The 25,956-nt window shown below is 49.2% G+C and overlaps 9 protein-coding genes across 9 annotated transcripts; 4 read left to right on the forward strand and 5 right to left on the reverse strand.

Annotated features, from left to right (window-relative positions):
• Positions 1 to 2,917: 2,917 nt before the first annotated feature.
• Positions 2,918 to 3,617, reverse strand: KVR01_004343 (uncharacterized protein; the record flags this gene model as incomplete). Its single annotated transcript, XM_044787898.1, has 2 exons — positions 2,918 to 3,018; positions 3,083 to 3,617. The coding sequence occupies 2 exons, from the start codon at positions 3,615 to 3,617 to the stop codon at positions 2,918 to 2,920; spliced, it is 636 nt and encodes a 211-aa protein (XP_044646507.1).
• Positions 3,618 to 5,046: 1,429 nt separating this feature from the next.
• KVR01_004652 (uncharacterized protein) lies at positions 5,047 to 5,775 on the reverse strand (the record flags this gene model as incomplete). The annotated part of the gene is made up of 1 exon (XM_044794431.1): positions 5,047 to 5,775. The coding sequence occupies one exon, from the start codon at positions 5,773 to 5,775 to the stop codon at positions 5,047 to 5,049; it is 729 nt and encodes a 242-aa protein (XP_044646816.1).
• Positions 5,776 to 6,761: 986 nt separating this feature from the next.
• KVR01_004289 (uncharacterized protein) lies at positions 6,762 to 9,227 on the reverse strand (the record flags this gene model as incomplete). Its single annotated transcript, XM_044781417.1, has 6 exons — positions 6,762 to 6,807; positions 6,870 to 6,976; positions 7,047 to 7,363; positions 7,484 to 8,512; positions 8,583 to 8,727; positions 8,805 to 9,227. The coding sequence occupies 6 exons, from the start codon at positions 9,225 to 9,227 to the stop codon at positions 6,762 to 6,764; spliced, it is 2,067 nt and encodes a 688-aa protein (XP_044646453.1).
• A 2,377-nt stretch (positions 9,228 to 11,604) lies between these two features.
• KVR01_004149 (uncharacterized protein) lies at positions 11,605 to 12,977 on the reverse strand (the record flags this gene model as incomplete). Its single annotated transcript, XM_044787413.1, has 3 exons — positions 11,605 to 12,049; positions 12,101 to 12,227; positions 12,290 to 12,977. The coding sequence occupies 3 exons, from the start codon at positions 12,975 to 12,977 to the stop codon at positions 11,605 to 11,607; spliced, it is 1,260 nt and encodes a 419-aa protein (XP_044646313.1).
• Positions 12,978 to 13,854: 877 nt separating this feature from the next.
• KVR01_004493 (uncharacterized protein) lies at positions 13,855 to 14,141 on the forward strand (the record flags this gene model as incomplete). Its single annotated transcript, XM_044783532.1, has 2 exons — positions 13,855 to 13,929; positions 14,001 to 14,141. 2 exons carry the CDS (start codon positions 13,855 to 13,857, stop codon positions 14,139 to 14,141), a joined length of 216 nt encoding a protein of 71 aa, XP_044646657.1.
• A 749-nt stretch (positions 14,142 to 14,890) lies between these two features.
• Positions 14,891 to 17,809, forward strand: KVR01_004497 (uncharacterized protein). Its single transcript, XM_044785281.1, has 3 exons — positions 14,891 to 16,799; positions 16,869 to 17,423; positions 17,488 to 17,809. The coding sequence occupies exons 1-3, from the start codon at positions 15,933 to 15,935 to the stop codon at positions 17,599 to 17,601; spliced, it is 1,536 nt and encodes a 511-aa protein (XP_044646661.1). The 5' UTR covers positions 14,891 to 15,932; the 3' UTR covers positions 17,602 to 17,809.
• A 143-nt stretch (positions 17,810 to 17,952) lies between these two features.
• On the forward strand, positions 17,953 to 21,332 carry KVR01_004291 (uncharacterized protein; the record flags this gene model as incomplete). The annotated part of the gene is made up of 7 exons (XM_044789802.1): positions 17,953 to 18,014; positions 19,874 to 20,036; positions 20,109 to 20,195; positions 20,276 to 20,454; positions 20,555 to 20,646; positions 20,812 to 20,996; positions 21,069 to 21,332. 7 exons carry the CDS (start codon positions 17,953 to 17,955, stop codon positions 21,330 to 21,332), a joined length of 1,032 nt encoding a protein of 343 aa, XP_044646455.1.
• A 1,499-nt stretch (positions 21,333 to 22,831) lies between these two features.
• Positions 22,832 to 23,823, forward strand: KVR01_004345 (uncharacterized protein; the record flags this gene model as incomplete). Its single annotated transcript, XM_044791955.1, has 2 exons — positions 22,832 to 23,470; positions 23,689 to 23,823. 2 exons carry the CDS (start codon positions 22,832 to 22,834, stop codon positions 23,821 to 23,823), a joined length of 774 nt encoding a protein of 257 aa, XP_044646509.1.
• A 648-nt stretch (positions 23,824 to 24,471) lies between these two features.
• KVR01_004119 (uncharacterized protein) lies at positions 24,472 to 25,704 on the reverse strand (the record flags this gene model as incomplete). The annotated part of the gene is made up of 1 exon (XM_044781302.1): positions 24,472 to 25,704. One exon carries the CDS (start codon positions 25,702 to 25,704, stop codon positions 24,472 to 24,474), a length of 1,233 nt encoding a protein of 410 aa, XP_044646283.1.
• Between the last annotated feature and the right edge of the window lie 252 nt (positions 25,705 to 25,956).

Genomic DNA, 25,956 nt, shown 5'->3' on the forward strand with positions numbered 1-25,956 from the left:
GTGACCAACCAGTAGTGTATAAGCACCTTAACCTGTTCTAGCCTTAGGCTTACATCTCAACGACGACTCGGAGGGCTTTGGCATTGGCAGCAGAAAGGCAAACTGGTAACGCCACATGGGCTCCCCTCTTCGCGACAGGGTCATGTATCGTCATGATGTTGTCATCTGGCCAGCTGATGGCTCTGTCGTTTGTAAATGAGCTCGGCCCAAAGTCCGAGTCCATCCTGCCTGCCCAGGTGGAAGCATCGTGACTACTTCAAGGATTAAGGCTTCGGCCACATAATTATTTTTTATTTAACTATTTGTTTATTCATTATCTTCTTAACTTTTAAACTAGTTATTAATTTATACTTTAAGTACAAAGTTAATAATTATATAATATATCCTTTAAACCTCTTTATATTAAATAAAGTTATTAATTTTAACTTTTATTAATATTTTTTATATATTATATAAAAGTAAATAGATTTTTATTAATAAAGTAATATATTTTAAAAAGAATAAACTTAGTTTTTAAATATTTAAACCTTTACTTTCCTTATATAAAATCTATTTAATATATAATAAATAAATATTATTTAATTTTTAAATTCTTTTAATTATTTTATAAAACTTATATAAAAGTTTTCTTAAATATATTTATTATTATAATATTATAATTTTATTAAGTATATATTTAAAATAAAAGTTATAATTTAATTTATTTTATAAAAATAAGTTTATATAATTATATAATTAATATATTATTAAAACAAAGTTGATTTATTAAATTTTATATTATATAACCTTTTTTTATAAACTTTATCTATTTTATTATATAGGATTACTTCTACTTTATATATATTTAAGGATATATATAGCGCCTTTATATAATAGTAAGGTGTAGGGAATGTAGGCCTTTAAAAAAGATACTTTTAAGAGCTACTATATATATAAATAGCTAGTAAAAAGCCTTAACCTCAGGAGTAAGAAATTTAAGCACCTTTCCTTCTTCTCTCCTCTCTTCCTTCACCTTTTATCCGTGAGTAAGCTAGCTTAATCGAGGCTAGTATTTCTACCCCTCTCTTAATATAATAGTAACTAATTTTATTATATAATTACTTTATTAACTATTAGCTTTTAAACTATTTATATTAATAGTTTTAATATAATATTATTAAAAATAATACTTTTTAATTTTAAATATATATTTATAAATATATTATATTCTCTTTCTATTATTATTAATACTATACTTCTTTAAATATTAAATTTTAAATATTTATTATTATATTTATTAAAAGAGATAGATAAATTAAATAAATAATACTATTATTTTAAAATAATATTAACACTTTTTAAAATATAAATATATTATTAATATAACTATATAATATTTAAATAATATAATACTTTTAATTTAATATAATTTCATAATTAATAGTATATAATATACTATTAAAAACTTAATATATAAGTAAAAAGAGGTTCGATCTCTATTAAATTTAAGTTTTATTTTCCTTTTTTATCTTTAACCTAACTACTTATTAACTAATTTTTAACTTAATTACTACTATATATAAGGTTTATAAATTTATAAAGTTAAGGAATTATAAATATTATTTTTTACTAACTTATAAAATTTAATATTAGCGGATTTAAGGATTCTAAAAGAATTTTTAATATATATTAATATATATAAATATAATATTAAAACTTAATTTAATATTAACCCTTTAATAAATTTTACTTATAATAATATTTTATTAACCTTTTATTAGTATTTAATTATATAATTTAAATTATATTTAAATATTAATTTTTAATATAATTATACACCTATATTAGGGACCCCCCCTCCCCTAGTAGGTATAAATGTACTATGTATATTTTACATATATAGGGATTAAAAACGAAACTACTTCAAGGATTGAGGCGCCCTAATGGCATATTGCTAGTGGGACATCTAATACTTGACTAACAGCGTTAGTTTTATCGTGTCCACTCAAAGAATGACTCACTGACATGGCGAATATGTGCAGAGCTCCTATGGGACAGCACGAAGTTTCTAGGTATTTTCCACTTGTCGATCAATTGGGTTCATTCAGAATTGGCTGTCAAACGCTTGGTTGCCTCAGGATGCTAGTCCTAATTTCAATTGGCGAATTATGCCAACACCATCTTCTAATGGACTTTCTTGGTATCAAAGGTAGTATCCTTCGAAGCTATTGTGCGTGCATTCACAAGCTCCCGAGGTCCACTGCTCAAGTGCACATGTGCCAACTCTAGCATGGGGATCTGGTCACCGATCTGCGGCCATTGCATGTGGGCCTGAGAAGTGCATAAAGGAGTTGGTTTCGTTCTTATTTTGTCAGAAGTCATATGCTACAGCGTCTTAATACCGTGGTAAACGCTCAGAATTTACGAACCAGACATTCCCGACAACAGTGGCAAGCGTATAATAACGCTCTGTGGGTTCAACCTTTTGTACAATGACTTCTTGTCGGAAAAGCGCCTATGTGATACACTTTTATGAAGTCAAATCCAGTATGATAGTCCCCTGGAGATCATCGATTAGAAGGCAGCACCTGGGAATCACTGGCACAGTGAGCCATGGGAGCCGCATGACTTAGACATAGCACTGGCAGTCCTGACCTTATTCAATTGAAATTCGTGATAATATAATTGAGAGCCAACAATTGATGGAGTCGGAAAATGAGAAGATCAAGCGGTTGTGGCATGTCATACATCATCAGGAGAATGTGTTACGTCAATAAAAGGTAAGTGGCTACACCCTTGTGCTTCAAATTCATATTCTACCTAAGTACGTCGAGTCAAATTTGCTCAACGACAGCAAGGTTCATTAACGGCCAGAGAATCATGTACAATGTGCAGACCCCTGAGTGCCAGAGAATCCCTCCAGTACTGCCACAGTAGTCTAGATTGGCACGACGTAGATCCAGTAGCGAACATCATTTGTAAGGCCATTGGGCTGGGTTGTCAGTTGGCTCTGGATGTAGTTGACACCGTTGCGGTAGTCTGTTCGGTCAGCATCAAATCTGGAATCAGGCAGTAGCTATTTCTGCAGCTGTCCATGACTTACTCTGTATGTCCTGGGTGTTGGGGTTCGCAAGACCAGTAGCACCATTTCGGTGTCCAGCCACCCACTTGTCCAAGCCATAGTAGCTCTGGCACTCGTTCAGGCATTGGACATCGGCATTGAGATTAGAGCTATCCCATTGGTGAGCCCTCAGGCAGCAGGTTATAGATGAACAGGGAGCAGGGTCATCGACATACTTCAGAACAGCACCGTTGTTCCAGTTGCTCTGCGGCTGGCCCCTGAAGCGCGAGCAGCACTCGCGCAGCAGGCCCCAGTTTTGCTTGAAGATGCCGAAGTTGGCGCTGTCTTGCTGCTTGTTGTCGCCATATGCGTAGTCGGCCGTCATGCGTTCGGTCTCTAGCATGGCAATAGCAAGGTCAAATGAGTCGGCACCGGCTGCGGTGATCTGCTGCTTGCGTGCTCCGAGCCCAGAGATGGTGTAGGAGCCGCTGTCCTGACGGGCCTCGAGCTCGGCGGCTGGGTGAGACAGTGCGGTACCCCCAAGGCCCAGTATGACGAAGGCAAAGGAGAACTTCATCGTATTGCGAGGTAATTGGCGCTGCTATGTTCCGACCAGGATCGAGCGACAAGGACACGGGTAGAATGCCCCTCACGATGCTACAGTATGGAAAACAACCGGAAAACAGATTGGAAGCAGACAGAGACTTTTTATACTTTGGAATGCACTCGTGAGGAATTGTAATGTATTGTCATCACTTCGAATTAGGGGGCAACGGAGCATGCCTGTACATCTTGTCGGTCATTTATTCCACTTCAGTATACTGACGCCGCGACACTTCGACAGCATACCTAGGTCTCCACGTTGATGGTGTACTTTACGGTGGGTTTACCTCCTAGCTTTCGCCCAGACACTAAGCGCGGCTGACCCCAGCACTGTCACACAGTATCTAGTGTGATTGGCATCGAAGGAGCTGCTATAGACACCGTCCTTGAAAATATGGAGACAGGAACAGTCATTGGTCACTACGTACGGATTCTTGGTCGATCCGCCTCATATTTGGCTTTCGCCGACTTCACAGGTGTAAACTACCTGCCGCCTTCATGATTGTAGGCGAATCCAAAAGCGTTGAGATTTCTTGTAAGTGCATGCTCATCAAGCCAAGCTGAGGGGAGTGATTCGGGGGTGGTTGTTTCAGCACAGCGAAAAAGATGAACAAGCGCCATTGGAAGGTCGCCCCTACGCTATCTCGGTAGCGCACCAGTAAAAGCAAAGGCACAGTCACACGCCGAGAAGGGAGATCGCCTTCCGCCATCCATATTCGATGCTGTGGAGAACACACCCAGTGGTTCTGCCGACCTAGGGTGACAGCGCGCCACATTGTATTCTCGGGCCTGTCAGCGATCCCGGTTCCTAGGGTAGTGTGACCGATGCATTCACAATTATGGTCTCGAGACCCAGGTAAGATCGAGCCCTGCCTCTGTCCCAAGTTCATGAGCACACTCCATCGTCTAGTTAATGACCACGAAATGAGCAGCAACGTTTACAGGAACCTCAGCCCCCTAAATATTCATTGCGCCAGTCACAGTGCTCAGTTCATTAATTATCACGTGTCTTCAAATGTTCGTTGCAAGGTTCTTAATCTCCACCTAGGTATTCGTCCCGAAGGCGTTTGCCGTCCTTTCACACGACGGTGGTATAGGTAATCATACAAGACCCAGCGTTCAGAGAACCACAATGCGGATCACAGTGGTATAAATACACAATCACGCCCATGAGCCAAGCCTCGAAGACCCCTCATGGGGATTGGCCTGTCAGAAAATGGGAATCCTTTGCTTGGCTTTCCGATTCACACGAGTCTTCCATCGCCAAGATTTACACGCGAAGCTGAAGTCTGTGGCGTCATGTAATGGATTTCACTCAACGAACCTATGTACGCTTAAATCCCCTGCGATCTCTTGGTACCGGCCCATACAATAGCTTCTTAATTCTTTCTTGTCGTACCACCTCAGACCATGGCCGGAATGTCGATCTCAGAAATGGTCCAAACCTTTCCCCCACTGCTTGACGTTAAGCCTGTGTATGTCGCTCCTGCTGCAGTAGCAATAGTGTTGCCGAAAGTGGTATCTGCACCAGCCAACGTGATGACAGTATTAAGGTACTTCTGCGCCGCAATAGTTCCAGAACAATTATCGTTACATTCTGTTCCTGTACCGTAGCCCCTCATATATGGGCCAGACTTGTAACTGAAACTGCTCAGGGCCGCCCCGGTGTCGGCATTCGTCACAGTTTGCGTCCACGTCTGGCCGTCGCTCTGGAGCTCATAGACGATCTTGACCTTGGTCGTACCCGAGACGGGCGAAGCAGTGCCGTCGAGCTGGCCGAACGAGCCAAAGAGGGACGCGCGGACGCACCATTGGCCGGCGGTGGCGCCGCACCAGGAGTTATCGGGCCAGGACTCAAGTGTTGTCTGGACAAGGTCACCTGTGCCGTTGGACATGCCGGGCCAAAGGAACAGCACGCCATTCTGTGTGGGGGGCGCTGGGCCAGGAATAAGTGTTGTTACTGCCTTGGTGATGGTGCTCTTTGTGGGGCCTAGTGACACAGAGCCGCCCCAGGTGTCGGCCCGGCGCTCTTTGGTGCCTGTTGGGACATTGAAATCCGAGACAAGGGGACCGAATGGGGAGGCGAGCGCCCCAGCCGCAAAGACAGCTATCGTGGCGAGGTAGAAGTGCATTTTGGTGCAGTAAGGAGCCTAAAGTTCGCTCGGTGACTCTTCAGTGGATAATCGTAGAGTAGAGGCAGAGGGTCGCTCAGTGTCGGCTAATGTCATGAGAGATCAGACTGACATTTGTTTTGTACTGTGAGGAAAATGTGTGGTGATGCAGGTTGGATTTATAGATTCATGATTCCTAACTGACTCCGTGGCTCGTGCTTCCTCTAGCAAAAGCAGAGACTCCGTTTGGCGGAATTCTGTGAGAAATATAGGAGACCTCCAACCACTGGAGCGTACCACGGCCATGAAAAAGTGTTCCATTTCTGGCGGTTCTTTGATTACAAGCTCTCATTCACCAAGGCAGTAGGTATTGGGAACATTGAAAATTCCGGGAAAGGTAAACTATTCCCTATCCTGTGTGAATGGTAGTCCACTACGGAGCAGCAAAGGCCGGTCGTATTGAAGTCACGTTAGTATGTTTTTTCCACCTCTAGTTCGCGGGTGCTATGTGCTCAACGGGCGGTCTGCCCATTTTTGTCCAGGTTCCCGTGGTATAGCAGGCATTGTATGGGGTATCATCCAATGCGGAGATTCTCGTGTTTGCCAAATAGAGGAACAGCCCTGAGTCCAGGCACAGCACTTGAGTTTTTACACTTGTCCTGAAACACTCTTCGGGACAATATGTTACCCACATTCCAAACTAATCTTAGGCTATCAGCGATCATTCGGGTTGTTTTGCACTGACATGCCAGTTTGTCAAAGCCGGTGGCGAAATATGGCATAGTCGGTGCATATACAGTTCCAGAAGTAGCACCGAGTGACCTTACACATCTCACAATTCATTACACCTTTCTGCAAGTTTTTCAATCTCAACTAGTGCTTTGAAATCTTTTTTAACACTTCGTTTTTCTATCTCTCTATATGAGAACCGTACATGAAATCAAGAGCAAGACCACTACCATCGCAGTGAGGCTTGAAAGTCCTGTGCGATCCCAGAATTTGTGAGATTACACACTCAAGAGAAGATCCAGGAGCTTGGGGTAGTCAGGTGAGCTAAATTACAACTTTGTCAGCATCCCTTGGTAGATTATTAGGGGCATCTGAGATGTACTCACCCGAGTCCAGTCACAGGGTCCCAACCAGGAGCAGCTAGAAATCCCGTGGAGAAGCAGTTTGGGTTGGACCCGTCGGTGACATCCGTAAACACCTCAGGATGGGCATACTACATGAGTCAGTTGGAAGTCTATCGCGGGTTGTGCTGCGGCGTGCCACTATCGTGCAGGTAAACTCACCAGCTTGGGATTTACGAAGCCGAGCGTGCTTTTACCAGCCGCGATTCTCTCCTCGTTTATCCTTGTCAGGACGGCAGCCCAGATCGGCGCAGACAAAGACGTCCCGCCAACACGACCCCATGAGCCGGCCCCTCGGATTACAAATCGATCGCCAATCGCAGAGACGTCAGGATATCCGCGGCCGCCGATCTTGTAAACGCCATCGCCAACAGCCGAGAAATTGGTACCTGGGTCCGTGTATCCGGTGAAGTTCAACGTAACTGTTTCGAAGTACGTTGCGACTTGCTCTTTCTGGTAATCTGGTGTGTCAAAGTAGTCTGTACACAATCATGTCAGTACAACTGATGAAGTGTCTCCAACGAGGTCCTCTGGAATTATTATCGAGGCTTTGAGAGACCAGATGAGAAAAGGAGGATTGGGACATGAAGGTGACGTACTGCTGAACCCGCCGCCCGAGGGGAACCTGGCGGTAGCACTTTCGACATACTTCGGCATTGACGAGTTTCCAGACACCTTGTCCAGCTGGTTAGACCCAACTGCCAAGACATACGGGCATGTAGCATCACTAGCTGGGTAGAAGACTCTGCCTTCAGGCCCAGCACAGCCGTTCGGGCCGCCATCGCCTTCATAAGAGCCAACGCCGTCATCGCCGGAGCTGATGACGACGGTTGTCCCCTGCAGGCCCAATTTCATGATCTCGTCGCATTGCCTCTTCGTGTAGTAACTCGGGACATCTGATTCGCCACCTCCGTACGAGATACTAATCACGTTCGTAGGCTCATAGACACCGCATTGCAGCTGACCCTTGTAGCCGTCTGGGTTGGGATCCGGGTACTCTGGATCGAGGCACTCGGGAAGCACGCAGTTACCCGTCTCGCCATATGCGCTGTAGGTGCAATAACTCCCATCCAAAGCGTCGTAGAAAGTGTTCCAGAAGCCTTTCAGCGGTGTGGTTAGAGAAGTCTCATTTTGTTGATAGTTTTCATCGTCGGTCTGGAACAGGATAGTCTTCTGGGGCCATATAAGAGGCTGCGCGGCCTCAAAATCCAGATCTGACTCGATACCGGCTGCCTCCAGGGTTTTGGCAGCGCCGTAGGCACCGTCTATGTTCTTCTCAATAGGGTAGGTGCCGTTTGGGATTTCCGGATAAAGGGTAGACCAGTACACATCGAGGTCATTCTGAGCGTAGTGGTCGCCTAGGGACTCAAAGATGCCGAGCTCGTTACCCTCAGCGGCCTTGTCACCCTTGGGGATACTGTACTGAGTCCGGATGCACTCCTGTGTGACATAAGAGTCACAGTTCGAACTGTTGAGGGGAGGCAACGTGGATGCATCTGTTCCGATAACCTCAACCCCAGTGTTCATAGCCTTCACGGAGCGTTTGCGGAGTTGCTCAGCCTCAGCCCGGCGCTTGAGACGGCGCACGCGACCTGGATCAGCACGAAGTCGGATTCCTGGAGTGATGTCTGGGAACATGGTCAATACTGGAGCCCGACCGGTGGAGGGAAGGCAGCCAAGCCCTCAGAAGGCACTCACAGTCAATATGGGCTTGCACATGGGCTGGGATATGGTACTCCTCGGCAGCAATGTTCTCGCTACCAGTCGAGCTGTGCTCCCAGTAGAAATAATCGGTGAATAGGAGGTCCTCAGCTTCAGCGACTGTGGAGTCGAATTGGATCCACTGAATGTTGTCAGTTCTCAGTTGAAGATGTGCTCGGAAGCTGATAGGAAGGAGGGTGATGTCCTGTCACAACACACCTGCTTGTTGACCGACTGCGAGATCCGATGAACATCAATACCGCCGGCGACGAGCCAGTCTCTAACAACCTCAACGCTTTCCTTCGGAGGCGCGAAGAAGTCAATGACTTCACGAGCAGACATGCTCTGGCCGTAGTACGGCGACGAGGGGTTTGACCTCTCTACTAGACGATCACGGCCCTCCTGCAGCTTATCCTCAAGCTGCCGCAGTCCGATTCTCATGGGCAGGACTGTGGACTTCTTGACCTTCTGCTTCTTCTCCCAAGTCCAGGACCAGTGCGGCATCTGCCTCTCATGGAGGACGTGGGTACTGGGTACGTCCCTCTTACTGAGCAGTCGCCCAGCATCAAAAGGAGTGGCGAGCGCCGTGTCGATGGCTGCCGCGCCACAAAGGGCAGTAGCAACGAGTTGCCTGTATAGCATTGCGGGATGCGTCGACTTGGTAAGGCGCACCAATGGCAGCTGTTCGACCCGCGTGGGATGTAGTTATGCACTGGTGAAGATGGATGCGAAGGAGGACGTAGCCAAGAGGGACGAACATCAACCACGCAAATGGACCCGCCCCTTGGCAAAGCTTCTATTTATCTACCGTTACAATTGCCCCACGGGATGGGACCCTGTCATGACGGGGAGATAACATCGTGCATTTGACAGGGGGATTATGTTCTGAACCGAGCGAGCAGGGGCCGCATTCGACCGCTCATTCCGACTCAATCACCTCGGCAGGGGTCGTCTTCCCGAGTGGGGATCGCCTCTGATCTTTTAAGGAAGCTGGAGAAAGGACATGGATATGAGAGTTGAGAGCGGTCGTACACAAACGATAGGGCCGTATCCCTGAAGGTAGGAGATAGACAACCACGTCGCTGGTCGTGTTACGACCGAACAGCGCTCAAGCGCGGCACACAGCAGATCTGCGCTCCTGCTTTCGCCTCCTCACCCCGCTCCTCAGCCATTATTCAGTGTAGTATTGTGGGCTCGGATTGGATGACCTGGTAACCCGGAAGAGAACACTTGGGAACCAGGCCCCGGAGAGCGGCAAAATATCCTCCGTGTAGGAGGCGGGCAGGCGGGAGAGGGTCAGAGCCAGATTAGCCAGTTGCCAGTACCCTGGGGTAATGGGAGCTTCCGCACTGGGAATGGAGGCAGCTGGACGGCAGGGGGCGGCAGCATGCAAGATGCGCGAATCATCTGCACTCTAGGCCGGGCTGTGGGGACCAACAAAGCTTAAAACTTTATTGCGTTCCAAGGTTCGCCGCCCTAGCCCGCATGACATGTGAGCGGACGGACTGTGGTACAACACCTCACTCACCCTGGTTCATTTTATTATTTGCACGGACCCGACCACAACACGGCTTCGGCTGATACTGCCCTGGCCAAAGGTTGGGTTGGAACCTCGGGCAGGGGGTGGTGGTCAGAGACGGCTTGACCCCTCACATTCACGGTCCCCGGTTTGGGTTGAGTGTGAGTGAGACGTGAGAGAGCACAACGGCGCAAGCCACAAGGCGGCGCCGGCGTGGGATTGCATGGAAGGATGCTAGGATTCCAGGGTGCCCAGGGCATCTGACTGTGGTTCGGTCACCAGTTTTTGAACGTGGCGCCGCCTCAACAGTTATCTGCCGGAAATCCATTGTCATGCTCACGGTTCGGCCCTCCTAATCCAGCTGGTTGCAGCCGGCGAAGGCGTCACCAAGCATCAATGATATCAGGGTAGGGGCTTGGCTACAGATGTAAGAGCCTACCTAATTTACCTGGGTATAGAATGTTCATCTAAGTACCCAAACACCTTGGTAGTCTAATAAACTAATATATGGGGCACACCTCATATCGTAAGAACTGTACTAGAAGCATTTGGGAGTCCATTGGTGCCGTCTCTAGTGGTTTTAGATAGTGGCGTCAATGTGCCATGATAGGAAGGTGCAAGATAGGGGATAAATGACATCTTTCGATGCTGTCGGAGATCGAGCGTGCTGGGTACTTAAGTACATGCCTCGGGCTGCTGGCTGGGGGGCTGCTGTGGGGATTTTCGAGCTATGACCACAGAAGATAAGAACCTCGCAAACCAGATCCGAGTGTTCTGATTACACTAATAAACACTCACTCTACCGACTGCTCAAGATCCCGCTTGGTCAATGCAGAGCTCACAGGATCTTCAATGTTGAGGCTCAAGTCTTTCCAAGCATCTTCAACACGACTACCAACTGCAGAGGAGCTAGTACACGACCCCCCCCCCCCCCGGAAAAAAAAAGAAAGAGACCTCGCCCAGGAAATGAATTTTTACTGTCTATTTTTCCAATCAAAAAAGACCAAAAAAAGAAGAAATGAATCGGAGGGTCTGGCCGGGGATTGAACCCGGCTGGGGAGCTGTTAGTTTTTGGAGTTTTATCCTGATCAGGTTCGGGATGAACTTACGACCTCGCGCAGTTTAAGCATTAGGGTGGACCCTAAGCGCGAATCATACCACTAGACCACCAGACCAGGTGATGGAAATCCGGCTTTCAAAGAGTACCTGTGACTACGAGACAGATAATCTGGAACAATAATATCAAAAACAAAATGGCCATCCCTTTTGGAATTGGTCCGATGTTGGCTTACTGCAAGTCTTCTTTCCGGTCTCTGCTGCGGAGACTACAAGCTTTCAATCTGTGTTGGACTGTGCGGTACTTCAGTAACCGGGGAGCTAACATGCAGATCACTTGAAAGACTTCCGAAGATGTGCAGGTTTTGCTTCATCTGTCAATCTCTTCACCTCAACTGCTTCATCGGCGCTCGCAGTCCACACACCGCCACCCATCATGCTACCCTAGAGTACTGAGGCAGTTGGCAAGCGGAATCTCCAGCTCCAGTGCCGCTGTGGGTCCTGTATCAACTCTCTCATGTTTCTTGCAAAGGGCGCCTCTGGGCCTCGCATCTGCTCTCCCCTTTCGAGACATCTTCTTGCCGCCTCCACTGCTGCTGCCTGATCCCCAGCACCGTTCCACTCTATTGCGGCGCGGTAGTGTGCCTCATGCATGCGCGTATCCAGCCGCTCCAGCTTGTAGAGCTCGAGGAGCCGCTCTGCCTTCTCTGCCGAGCCGCTCGAAGCCGGGGTATAATCGTCAAGATCCCTCCAAAGGGAATGAATTTGCTCGACTCTCTCGTCTGACTCCGTCACCAAGCCAGCATCAGCACTACAGTGCTCGCAGGTGCAGTCAAACCCCCAATGAGACCGTAATTGGTGCTGCCGCTTGGTGCGGATCTGGATGGGACTACGGAGTGTGGTCAGTATGCGAGGAGAATACGGAAATGACTGGACATACTCGTAATAGGCGATACTGAGCTCTTCCCCAACAGGTATGTCACGGGCTGCAAAAACCTTTTGTGTTAAGGTCGATCCGTCAAAATGGTATCCGCTGTTAGGGCGACAGTCATGGTTGAGTCGCGACACTGCGAGTCGACACGTCAGATCCTGAGAATACTTGGTCGGACGTAGGAAAGTTTTGCCAAACCTTCCGTAAATATGGAGTGAAAGTCCTTTCCCCTGTTGAACTTGGTCCGGAAGTTATTTTTGGCGAAGATTTTGTACACTCTCTCTTCATATGTCGTCGCCTCGTCATGAGTCGTCAACTGGAGATACTCGACCCGGTGGTCATATGGCAGGGACTGGATCGCATGAGCCAGTGCCTGTGTGAGATGGGATGTGCTCAAGCTTTTGAGGGCTGCCCCATCCACCACAACGGTTGGAGTGCGAGCAATGATCAGCTCTCCTTGCCTGATTTTCCGGGTGGCTATCAACCCAACTCCTTTCCCCGGTATCTCTTTGGCCTCGTAAGGAGGCACAGCGGCCCGGCCCCCAGCCATCGCATCCGGTGACTGCATGGGAAGCCAAGACGAGACGTCTTCGAGTATTGCATCTGTGGTGATTAGGGCTATACCGGTGCCGCGGTTGAACTTCGGAAGGGTGAAGGTGCAGATCTCGTCCCGGCCGAAGCCATGGCAGGCATCTCCCTTCACCCAGCCGAGATCCAATGATTTTGATGCCCAGATCGGGTCAGATGCATCAGCGGGGCACACAACATGATCGTGTGTGTCAAAGTGCGGAAAGGGTGTACACAGTGAGGCGGCATCGAACAAACAAAAGCAACCAGTTGCTGACAGCAGCCAGAGTGGTAATATCGCCTTCTGCCAGGGGATCATGGTTGGCAACGTGACCTGACTGGCATCGCATGCTCCTGCTCCTGTAAGCGCTGTCAACACTGCATAGGCAGGGGGTGTTCAGAGCAGGACAACTTGAAGTTGTCAGGCCTGGCTTCGCGGTTACCAAGCCCGGGGACCAGTGTTTCAGATGATGCAGAAGCTCTCGATCGCTCCTGAAACCTTCTACCGACGCCTTGCACTTGGTTGGACGGCCGCCATGGGCCGAGCGTCGACCCAAGCGCCTCCAAGCCCCACCAATTGGTGTTATTACAGTGCCCAGGCTTCATCATTTTCCGAAGCAGTGACGATAATGCGACTGCGACTGCGACTGCGACTTGGAGCTGGTTCTCTGCGCGTACCGCGCCCAGCCTTCGAGACGGGGCGTGTCTCCCCAATTGCTGACATCAACCGCCGGCTCACAGCACGACTGGAGCTTGGCCGTCCTGTTGATTGACGCCACATCCTCTGGCAATGCAACACACAGATGCAGGCTTCACACACATCATTGGTAGCCGCCCTCGTGCATTTGCAACGGTCGATGCGGGGATATCACAGCAGACAGTCGTGTGGTCGATGACAGCTGCGAGCTCTTTGGTCGAGGACCCCTCCGTCACACACCGGATGACGTTCAGATGCCCATCTTGCCCGAACGCAGACTCGGCATGACGACGGAGAGTAACGTCGACGTTGTCGCCAATTCTCGCAGTCTATTGACGTTGATATATATTCAGGAGGTGCAGCCGCCCACAGCACGTCCTGGCCGCGTGGGCCCGACACCGATCACATCGGCGAGAGTTGATCCTGCCCAGCACAGTCCAAGACTTTTGCAGCGCATATATTAACCCGCAATCTAATAAAACCATCATCACAAACCAACATGAGCGGAATCACCGACGCCGCAGCCACGCAAGCCCACGACGTCGTGGAGCAGGCCGAAGCCCAGGAGCAGAAGGTGAGTCGCTGCCCAATGTTTGCGCCACGCGTGCCGCCTGCATCACACTATTGACAGATCCACATGAAAAGGTGCAGGGCGACAAAGCCATCACGGGCGAGGGTGTGGGCGCCGAGGGTAGCAGCACGGCTGCCACCGGTGACCAACATGCAGAGGGCCAGAACAAGTCCAAGCTCGACAAGGTCAAGGAGGCGTTGCACCTGAAGAAGTGATCGCGCCCCGGTTTCCTATTTGGGAGTGGGCGCTTGGGATGGACGGCTGGCCACGCGTGGGTTGTGATCCAAATTGTATCCATGCAGGCCGGATGTGGGTATCGCAAACTGCAGCAAAATCAACAAAATTGTCTGTGTAGCCACCGCTACCGGAATGCCGGTAATCAGTCATCAGACCGAATGTCCCAGAAGATGCTACGCTGGACGCGGCACGCCGTGCTGCCCGGTCCCTAATTCGGGGGAAAACGTGGCGCCGGCGCGTGGGAATAAGTAGTCTAAATCCTCTCTCTGCTGCGAGGAACACCCATCCTAGGAATTCAGCCCTACAAGTCTTACTCGCAGGCAGCCACGGGCCTTCCCAATTATTCCTCTGCTGGAAATAGGCTCGCGTGTGATCACTTGAGGCCATGGCTTTGCCGGGCCTCGGGAGCTTCCCTATCTGATGTCAGCTCACGGAGCGCAGTCCGACTCAGGATTCAGCCCTAAAAGCCGCCAAGTCAGGCACCCACTCCTCCATTCGAGTCACTCGGCCCGTAAGACGACGTAACTCGCGTGTGTCTTCCGGCCTGTCGGTCGAATAGGATCGGATATCCACCCACTCAGCCCGTAAGCCGCCCACCCTAGAGCCGATGCGGTGGGCCGGGACTATTATTGAGACTGCCAGACTGCGAGGCGCATTTTTCCTGGCTGTCGGGTTAGCCCGACCATTTCTTTTGCGCCCGCCCTAGTAATAAGCAGACATGTGGACCGAGCAGTGGTGGCTTAGAAGGCAGGCCAAAAAGGGAATACAACTGTTCTTTTGTCGACGCCCTCCTTCTTTTTCGACTTGTTCCCTCCTCTTCGGGTGCCGCCCGCGACCCTCGTGTTCTACATTCTCGGCTATTTCGAGATCAAGTCACACGGTCATCGGCGTCGAGGCCTCGGCAATCGACGTTCTACACCGACACAGCATTTCGGGGCTTGCATGGTCCACGGCGCACCCTCCATCGTATATCACACCGCACAGCAAGCCGACTGGGCCGTGGGCGTCTATCGCTTGCATGAAGGCGCACCCAACATGCCACATTTTCTTATCTTCGTGTCGGCGACGGGCTGGGTCATCCCCAATACAACTTAGCCATGTGCCTGGTGGAGCCTCCATGGGGCTGTTTGGGGGCGGCTGGTGTGCAGAGATCCTGGGGAGGATCATGGAACCCTGCATGAGGTGATCCGCTTCCATCACCAACTTGGGCACACTTTGAGAATGTTGGCTGCAAGTGCACACATCATCGGCTACGGGAGGAGGTCTCCGTGAAGTTATCGGGGGCCACACGTGGACACTGTTCCCTTACCCGACTCGACCACCATCTTCGGATCGCGCCTCATCAGGAAGCGGCCGTTCCACCCGGCGGATACCTTGACCTCGCCAGGGGTGGGGGATGACTGGTTCGTGGGGCACTGCCCTTCAGGCACACCACCTTTCGATTGACTGCCTGATTACACAGTCAGGAATGAGGCGATGCTATCAGGAAGCCCCGGCAAGCATGACTCCTTTGTGAGGCTCACGTTGGTGACTGGAGGGTGTGGGTGGCTGTCGTCCAACTAGATGGATGGTCATGGCCTCGTCCTTAAATACGGGAGGGTGTTCATGGTCATGCTGAGCTTCGAGTGAAGTCAAATAAATCCTCCTCAGCACTCTAAATCATATTGACAGCCTCAACATCATTGTTTTCACTGAGTAATAAACAAGAATTGTTGCTCAAGTGGCAAGACTTCAAGTCTATCTTTGTTGCATCTATCATCTGTGTTACAATGGCGAACCTTCTAGTGCTCACTCGGAAGGTTGAAGGCTTCGATCTCGCATCAAGGTCTGCCGCCACCGGTGTCATTCTGTTAATCCTCTTTGTCTTGTACCTATCGGTCACGAGGTTCATCACTTGGCGTCGACTTTCGGCCTTTCCCGGGCCCTTCCTCGCATCCATATCATATTTTCCCATGCTGCGGATCCGTCGCTCCGGAAGATCGCATCTCGAGTACTTTGAACTCTCCAAGCAGTACGGTTCCCTGGTCAGAATTGGTCCCAATGACCTCCTCGCATCCAGCCCAGACCATCTTCGCCGAATGTCGGCGGCACGGTCAACCTACCAGCGTAGCAGCTGGTACAAGGCCACCAGACTCGACCCGTACCATGACATGATGGGAAGCGTCATGGACAAACAAGCTCACATGTCCCTGCGGTCCAAAGTCGCTGCTGGGTACATGGGAAAGGACAACCCTCGTCTCGAGTCAGATATCAACTCCCAGGTCCAGTCGTTGGTCAGCTTGATCAAGCGCGAGTATCTGTCAGACGAGACAGCCAAGCCAGTCGACTTCGGCAGACTGGCAGACTATTACGCACACGACTCCAAGTCCAAGCTTGCTTTTGGTAAACCATTGGGCCTTCTGGAAACAAACAAGGACGTTCGCGGTATCATTGCCATTGTCAAGATTGCTTTGGAGTGGATTCAAGTTTTCACGGACATACCACCTCTGCAGAAGATCTTCCTCTCCAACACGGTACTCAAGCTTCTAGGCCCTAAGCCTACAGACAGTTGGGGTGTTGGGTACCTCATGGGAATGGCCCGGGAATTGGTTGCAAGTCGTCTCGGACCAGATGCAAAAGACCAACAAGATCTTTTGGTAAGTTCACCCTCGAGCTTCACACCACACTACCATGTCATGGACCAACAATGCTGATTCCATATGCAGGGGTCGTTCCTGAAGCACGGATTGGACAGGCGCTCGGCAGAGTCCGAGGTCATGTTCCCAATTATTGCAGGCTCAGACACGACTGCCAATGCGATCAAAATGACGGTATCACACATTGCCTCTAACCCAAGAGTCGCCCTCACGCTCAAGAAGGAGATCGATCAGGCCATTGCCGACGGCGCAATCTCCAAACCTTCCACAAACGAGGAGGCCGCAAAGCTGCCATACCTGCAAGCCGTCATCTATGAGGGCCTCAGGATCAACCCTCCGTTTGGAGGGCTCATCATGAAGCAGGTTGGTCCCGATGGCGACACCTTCAACGGCCAATTCATCCCTCCGGGAACAAGGATCGGACACAGCACCTGGGCCGTGGCACACGAGGTGTCCGTCTTCGGCGCCGACTCCAACATCTTCAGGCCGGAGCGCTGGACAGAGGCCGATGAGAAGACAAGAGCCATCATGAAGAAGCAGACAGACCTCGTGTTTGGCACCGGGAGATGGGGATGCCCTGGAAAAACTGTCGCTTTTATCGAATTGAACAAAGTCCTTGTTGAGGTAAGTCCTAACCCAGACAGATTAGATGAAACATTGAGACGCAACATGCTGACTTCACTTATAGCTATTTCGAAACTTTGACTTCCAGTTCATCAACGAACCTTCTTCGCAGAAGAAGTACCAAAAGCTCTTCATGGGTGGTTCATTGCCTATGAGCGTCATGAGCAGAACTACTTAATAAGTTGCATTTGCGTTGTGTTACCTGTCGAGGTCATGGGAGTTCAGTTTGAGTTCGCGACTTCTGTCTCCCGGCGGCACACCATAACTTTGTATTTATCTTGGCTCCATGAGAAGGCAGGGTTGCAGTTCTCATTTCATAAGCATAGGCGTTGGGGCAAGTTTCTCTTTTTGTACCACTGATACCCTTCTGGCTGGACCGCAACCAGAATGACAAATATATTTTCAATTCACTATCTCTATCCTTTCCACAGTCTGGTATGACCCTCTGCCTAATAAGCTCTCCTTACACACTGATTATCTCACTTGATAACGATGAAGTAATTTGCAAGGAGGATGGAGATCTATAAGTATGACGCACACGAACGAAGCCTGCAGACCTGCATATCAGAGACACCTTGGCATGCCTTCAAAGTTGCCACCCTTATTTCCCTGCATCTAGTACCCTTAACAAAAGCCGACTGTCTCCAGAGGGTCTTTTCTCAAAACAATTGAAGACCTGGATGGAACTGGAAACCCTCAGAGTATTGGTCACAGGGGTGAATCGTTGTCTGGGTACCTAGGTACAGTGGCTGTCACTGGCTTGGTCTTGATTGACGAGTTTGAAATCATCACAGTCCACGGGTACCAGTCTTCCGGGTGCTCTGGTTCCAGCCAAGCTGCAGGGTGGCTTCTTTCATTTAGCCACGACACCACTTCTCGCTGATGTGTTCTCAATGAAGTTCCGCTCTATACAACACCCAGCACTTGAGAGAACCAGGAGATTCTTGACAATCTAGAACTCGTTGCTTTGAGGATAAGACATCATTTTTAGCTTGCCACCTTGACTTTGTTATGGAATGGTGCGTCTCACTTTGAAGAGAGCTGACAACACATTCGACTCAACCTGGGACCGCATCACGGTCTTGAGACTTGACCTTGCCGGCCGTTGGCCTGTTCACCTCAAAGAGTTCCTGTCACGAGGATCTTTCTTCCTATGTCGTATCATTCAGGGACTTCCGGTGGTTATGTGGCTCTCAAACTGAAAGGGGAGGGCGCAGAGGCGGTAACGAGAGGAGGTTTACTGGACGGGACTTCCGAAGTAATAACTACGATGTGATATTGCACTCCAGAATAAGCAAGGCGTTCGTCGATCTTTCTGGGGTACATATTATGAAGCTGACTGAACTGTCACATTTAGGAGCGCCAAACTCCATGGGGCGGGGAAATAAAGCACGTGAGTGGCCCCCCTCTGAGTTGACTCAGTCCGAAGGCCGCGGGCGCGAAGGCCAATGAGACTCGGTGCACGGCATTTCAGCTGCACGTCACGCAGCAGGTGTCGTGGACCCGAGATCTTAGAACAACAATTGAGACGGTGATTGCGGATGAGGCATCGAGATTGGCCCTGCAGGGTGCGTATTTACCCGGCCCTTGATTGCCGGCATGCACACAGGCCTCGGGACTTGATATGAACTCTTAGCATTTTGGTTTCATTTTCAGTACTGAAAAGACAAAACTTTGTTCCGCGGGACATCTTTCTCGAGGTACTAAGTAATCAATTTTCCCAATATTAGTAGCGACTGCCTTGGTTCGTCCCCCATTCGTTAATACACGAAGCATCAATGAGACGCTGGTGTGCCCATAATATTGGCGAGTGCGTGTCCAGCCGTGTACAGTGACTTATTTGTATCGCGTGGGATGCCCCATTGACCTGATTTATATTGACAGAGCCAAAATAGACCGAAGACCTTCCAAATCAGGCAGAAACGCATGTGCGGGAAGGTATTACAGCAGTCAAAGTCTCAGGAGCTGTAATATGTGATGGGTCTTTGCAGATCGAAAGGAGAAAAACGCAATATGGACCATGACAGCGTCACTAGTTTGCTGTCATGTAGGTATGCTGCGGAGCGGAGTGCATTCTGCCAGATCAAGAAGCGGTCCTGCGAAGCTTCCAGTATAAAAAGCAGCAGTAAGCTGCACCTCCCAGGGGATTTTCTTGATCAGAGACCTCAATATTACTTGCTGACAACAGGTCAGGATGCATGCTCGAAATTTCCTCCTGGGAGCCACCTGGCTCTTGTCGCGGCTAACTGCTCCCGTTTCAGCTGGTCTGTACCCTGAAGATGCTGTCGACCGCCTCGCGGCTTTGGGCCTTGACAACCTTGGCCGTTACCTAAATCAAACGTCTGCACGCACCTGCACACTCGAGACAGCTGTAAAGCGGAGAGAATGGTGGGTTATCTTGATACAATTGCAATACTATCTCTCTTTACTGATTATTTCACACTTTACAGGAGCGATCTCAGCGTCCCCGAACGAGAGGATTACATCAAAGCCGTTCTCTGCCTCCAGTCCCTCCCAGCCAGGCATGACAGCAAGAAGATCCCGGGTGCCAAGAGCAGATTCGATGACTTTGTCGCGGTGCACATCAATCTTACAAACCAAGTACATGGAACTGTTCGTCAAAATCTTTTTTAGCTGTTCCGTACCCATACTTTCGCTAGACTTGTATGAGCTAAGAAATCCCAGGCGAACTTCCTAGGTTGGCATCGGGTCTACCTGTGGTTGTACGAAAATGCTTTGCGCGATGAGTGTGGCTACAAGGGCTACCAACCTGTAAGTCACAGACTCTGACTACGCTGAACAACTCTTGGTCCTTCCGTGTCAGTGTGACTGATATGCCTACTCATCGACAGTACAACAATTGGGCCCGGTATGCTTCCGACCCTGCAAACTCGCCCATATTCAATGGTAACGCATCGAGCATGTCCGGTAACGGCGAGAAATTTACATACGATGGAATCTTTGTTGGCATAGGGTCTAGCATTCCTCCGGACCAGGGCGGTGGTTGTGTGACCAGCGGGCCATTCAAAAAGTAAGTCTAACACTAGTCACCCATGATACATCTACCTAGGTCCTCTGGAGAATCCAAGCTCTTAAGCTTGAATTTGTCACCTTGCTCACAATGGACAAAGTATGTCAGTGAATCTGGGGCCGATTGCTCCGGGCTCTGCTTCACTTAAAGTACCAGCCAACCCTCAACGTGATGGTCTAGGTCACAATCCCAGTGAGTTCTCTTCTTGAATCGATTATCTCAAAACTTTCCAATGTGAGAATAAATAACGAGAACGGACATGGGGACAATGATGGGGACTTTTCGTGATCTGACACAAGGCTTCTTGGAGCTGGGCCTCAAAGCTGTGCCTGCAAGTCAGCTAACGGAGATACCTAGGATGTCTTCGACGAGACGTCAACAGATATAGTGCCGCACACACGGCCGCAAATTATACGGAAGCCCTCATCACAAACGCAAGTGATGTGGGGACATTCCAAAATAGGATGCAAGGACAGGGCTTGACAAATACCTGGGGTGTTCACATAGGAGGTCACTACACTATTGGAGGTGACCCCGGAGGCGTAAGTGTTGCAATCCATAGTCTTCTCTAGCGCAGACGACAGAGACATGGAGCACTGACAGTGGATCAACAGGATTTCTTTGTTTCTCCTGGGGACCCTGCTTTCTACCTGCACCACGGCATGATCGACCGAGTCTGGTGGATATGGCAGAACCAGAAGCTTCCCGGACGACTGAGCGAGATCGCGGGCGGCACGTCGATGGGCGGCTTTCCTGGAGGGGCAAACAAGCCCGGGACACTGCAGGATGACATTTTGTATGGGGTCCTTGGCCAAACACGCAAGCTTAAGGACGCACTCGATACCATGGCAGGACCCCTTTGTTACATCTACATCTAGATTTTCCGATCAGTGATATTCCGCCGGCCATTCGCTTCTTAGTTGACGGGGAACGTGTTCCCACGTTTTATATCTCTTTTACATAAATATCTCATCTGTAAGCACAAAAAGGAATTTTCTGTTAGTGAACGTGTGTGGAAAGAGTCTCGTGGAAATTTAACACCTGGGAAATCTTGTGAATGTATATGCCAAACCAGTGACACTCCAGAGCTTCCCATTCATTATGACTCCCACGGTGAATGAATTTGTACACTGCTAATCCCATTAACTGATATAACAGACACACGTATCTGACGTACAGTAGCGCGTTTCGTTTGCTACCAGCTATTGACCGCAAACATCGATGCCACCAAAACCAGCTGAGACGGCTCAAGTGCTCTCTCTGATGTAGCCCACGATGCTAATTTGGGTTGATGCAATGTGACTGACTCCTAAGTATTCAACCACTTCTATAGCTATCGCACTGGAGCCGACGGTAATTTCTTGCACTATAAGTCACTCAACTCCGAAATGGCTGTCACTGGCCGAGACGCAAGAGCATCCGCAAATCAAGAATGGCCTACTCCAGCGGTCACATTTGGATACTCATTGGGAACTTTTGTTTACCTGCCCAATTTTGCATGTTTCTTGCCAGTTTGGGCTGTTAAGTGACACGAATATTCGCACACTCATGGACTCAAGACTGTCTTCCCTCCCACTGCAACTCATGACAGCTATATCACAATGACTCATATTTGAATCCCAGAAGCATGTCGCTATAAGAGCCTCCATAATTTGCACCACGTTCACATCTCCTGTTCCTATTCTGCCACCGTAAACATCCCTCAGAAAAAGTCATCGACAAAGCCGTGCGTTCATCCGAAAGGGAAAAAGTACAATACCACGAGGCATCATTTTCTCTCGCGAAATCCGATGGATGTCACAGATCGAGAGCTGCGCATGGCAGCATGGAACGTTATATTTGTCGATCACTTTGGAGTGCCCTTTGCTGGGTTTTATCAGAACCCCAACAAGCCCCGTATCCTCTTTAAAGATGCACTGGAACAATTACTAAGATCAGCAACATTGCTCATGGATCACTGCACCTGCTCTCCTCACGAATCCGCATCCAGTTTCGCATGGGCTCTGTGGCCGCTGGTAGGTAGGTGTTCTGGAGGAGTGACTGCACCATCCTTGGAAGAGCTTCATGGTAATATGATGCAGCCGATCCTCCCTGGTCGCTACTACCTTGTCCGACACTGTAACATTTGTTGCAATATCAAAGAACTCCTTGCAGACCCAATGGAAACTTTTTCCTGTGGACATGTCAAGAGTAAGTCAATTCCATTAGTCACTGCTTGAGATGTGCTGCAGAAGGCGTATGACATCTGTACCCATGTATATGGCCATAATGATTTTGCTTACAAAATAAGCTGACATGTTCTGAACTCTTAGGAATTTGTGTACACAGGTTATATGGCACTCAGCCCACTTCTTTTGACGAATTCCGAGCCGATTACATGATCCACCAGCCAAAATACTCCTCCCGTGTTTCAGGGATTGTATACAAATCAATTCTACAGAATTCCAAAACTTCAAACTTGGTGCACGACGGCAGCATAAAATTAGCAAATCCACAGAAAACCACGTCCTCACGTTTAATAAGCGACCACGGCCCGGTTGATGCAAACGTAGTGGTTCCCTTGCCGCGCATGGCAGACAGTCATCCGAACAGAGCAATATTTGCCCCGTTCCATGAATGGCACGTTTCTACTCGCTGTGCCATTTCAGGGCAGCGCGTTTATTGGAAACCAGGGTTTGCCCCAGGGCTGGGACGGTACAATATTCTCGGTCAAGGCGCACGATTCGAGTCAGAAAGTCACAAAATCATTATGCTTTCTCATATATACGACTTCTGGAAGGCAGGACTCCTGGCGATCCACCCCGACACGCTTCGAGTCCGCTGCTTCGTGCCGTCGGACGTGATCAGGGATTACGACGACAAGGCGGCCAGCTTCCCAGATTCAGTCATTCCGGGCCTAGATGCTCTGCGCAAACATTACGAAATATGTGTTTGGGTGAATACGACGGCATTTCTTCCGCACATCCCCCTCACGCTTTTATCGACAAGCAGTGAAGAAAGCATGTTCCATGAGGTGGTAGAAGCCTCCATCAAGAATATGCAAGCTTTGCACATGGATTCCGTCAGCGCAACATTCGAGAAATACTGCACTCAAAAGTGTCTTTTAGGATTGATGCATGGTGACCTGCTGGACGAAGCATGCCCTAATTACATAAGACATGCCGCAGGCTCACGGACACTGAGTAAACAGTCATTCATATTTCTTATTCAAAAGCAGCTACAGATTGACCAAAGCCTGTTTTGTTGTCAGCCGCGCGTTTTGGTCCAAGGCCATCATGCAAACTTCTTCAAAATTACACTCGCAGGTTTCGGCTATACTTTCTGTGGCAAAGGTGTAGCTGTGAACGACCAGCACAGGCTGATGAATGAATACATCATGTATCAGAAAATGAGCGATCTGCAAGGAGAGTGCGTACCGGTGTGTCTGGGGTTGTTCGCCTTGCAGTGCCCCTTTGGAAGTCAGAACCTCAGCGGTGCGGAAATCACTCACATGCTTTTGATGTCTCACGCTGGGGAATGCGTAGAGGGAGACGAAGTCAAGTACAGCTCGTGTCACCTGCTATCAGAGAAGGCACTGGAGCTTGAGTCTGAACGAACAATGAAAGATATCAGAGGCACAGGCGTCGATCGTCACGACAACCGCAAAAAACACCAGTACTGGAATTCAGAGCGCAGTCGCATTTTCTACATAGACTTCGAGAAAGATGGCCCTATAGTCAAGACCGACGCTGATTATGCCAAAATCTCAGATTCAGAGGAGGTCAAGCCTCTGGTGTCGAAAAGCTCACAGGGTTCAGAGCCCGATTGGGACGGCATCTGAATGCAAGAGGACAACCATATCTACGTACGTGGTTCTAATGAGCAAGACTTGGATTCAATAGATATAATGGGTTTCGATTTTATCTTGTGCAATTTGCAAATTGGCCTGAAATTACCATGCAAAATACAAGAGCAAAACTACCAACCGCCTTCCCTTACCTGGAATTCTTGTATCCCGAACCAGTCCGCAAACCCCATCTACCATTTTTGTTTGAGGATCCACTCATCCACGATTTGCTTGAAATCTGGCCTGTATAACCACTCCAAATCAAAGTCTTCCTTCTGAAGCTCGCTTCCATCTCCAGTGACGGTATCGTCGGAAGGCATTCGCCGCAGGTCAATTTGCGTGTTCAGTTCAAACACCTTATCCACTCTCCCTTGTCTGTAAGACTGCCAGAAGCTCAGGGCATTCTGCAAGTTGGCAATCTCGCCCGACCGTGCCAGAAGCAATGCGAGGATGTACACATCCTCGAAAGCCTGGTTGATGCCCTGTCCGGCAGAAGGCGGAATGGCATGAGCAGCATCGCCAAGAATGATCACGCGGCGTTTGTCCGACGCCCACCTATCGAGCTTGGGCACGACGAAGAATGGCCAAACGTTGATTTTATCGGGGTTTATATGCGAGACGGCGTTCTTGACAATGTCGGGAAACTGCTCTTGATCCTGTTGAAGGAACCGGGCGGAGGACTCATTGTCTGCCAGAGTCTTCTCCCAGGCTGCACGGTCTTGCTCGGCCACCCGCCGCTGTTTTCCGATAAGAACCTCCGATCCATCCAGTTGCTGAGGTGCGATGACGAAAGCACCTTTTGGGGACATAATAGTCACTGGTAGGTGGTATCCTTGTGGTAACTTCAGCTGGGCCGTCGGAACGGCAGCCGTGGTCCCTGCCATTCCGATGAACTTGGGCTCGAGATCCGGGTAGAGGTACTTTCGGACTCTCGAGTGTATTCCGTCTGCCCCAACGAGTATGTCCGCCGTTCCAGTAGACCCATTCGCGAAGGCAAAAGAAACTGCATTCGAAGTCTCCTCTGTAATCTGGGTGAACTTGAAACCGAATTTTATGGGGACCTCCTTCCGCTTTAGTTCTGCCAGCAGTGTGTCAATGAGAACGTGTCTGTAGATTCGCAGAGCGTCGTAGCCATATTTTTGCTTATTTCCAAACTCGTATGTCTCAAGAAGATTGCCAGAGACATCTCTGTAATGAAGTTCAGTGAAGCTGAATCCTTGGGTCCTCAGATCGTCGTAGACATGCAGGGCATCGAGGACTTTTAGGGCATTTGGGGACAACATAACTGCTCCGCCAATATTGAGGGGGCCTGGGCGAGACTCGTACACGATACAGGAGATACCATAGTCGTGTAATGCTAACGCCAGTGCGAGGCCGGAGAGCCCAGCACCAATGATGGCTACGTTCACGTTCGCTCCAGACATGATGAGAACGATGCAAAAGATATTTTTTCAAAAATAAAATGGACGGAATGAATTGCTTGCCTAAGCAACGTAAGGTACAATGAGCGCAGCGTGCATTATAAAGATGGTTGGGCCACGGTGTTTTATTAGCATCCAAGTCTTGCTTAGAAGTCAGAGGCCGAATACACCAAAATACCCCGGTCTTAAGTTGTGCTTTTGGGACTAACAGTTAGGCCGTTTCGCGCTTAAGCTCGTTTGATCCTTCATAATTCC

Source organism: Diaporthe batatas, assembly GCF_019321695.1.
Source record: "Diaporthe batatas strain CRI 302-4 chromosome Unknown Contig00004, whole genome shotgun sequence".
NCBI lineage: Eukaryota > Fungi > Ascomycota > Sordariomycetes > Diaporthales > Diaporthaceae > Diaporthe > Diaporthe batatas.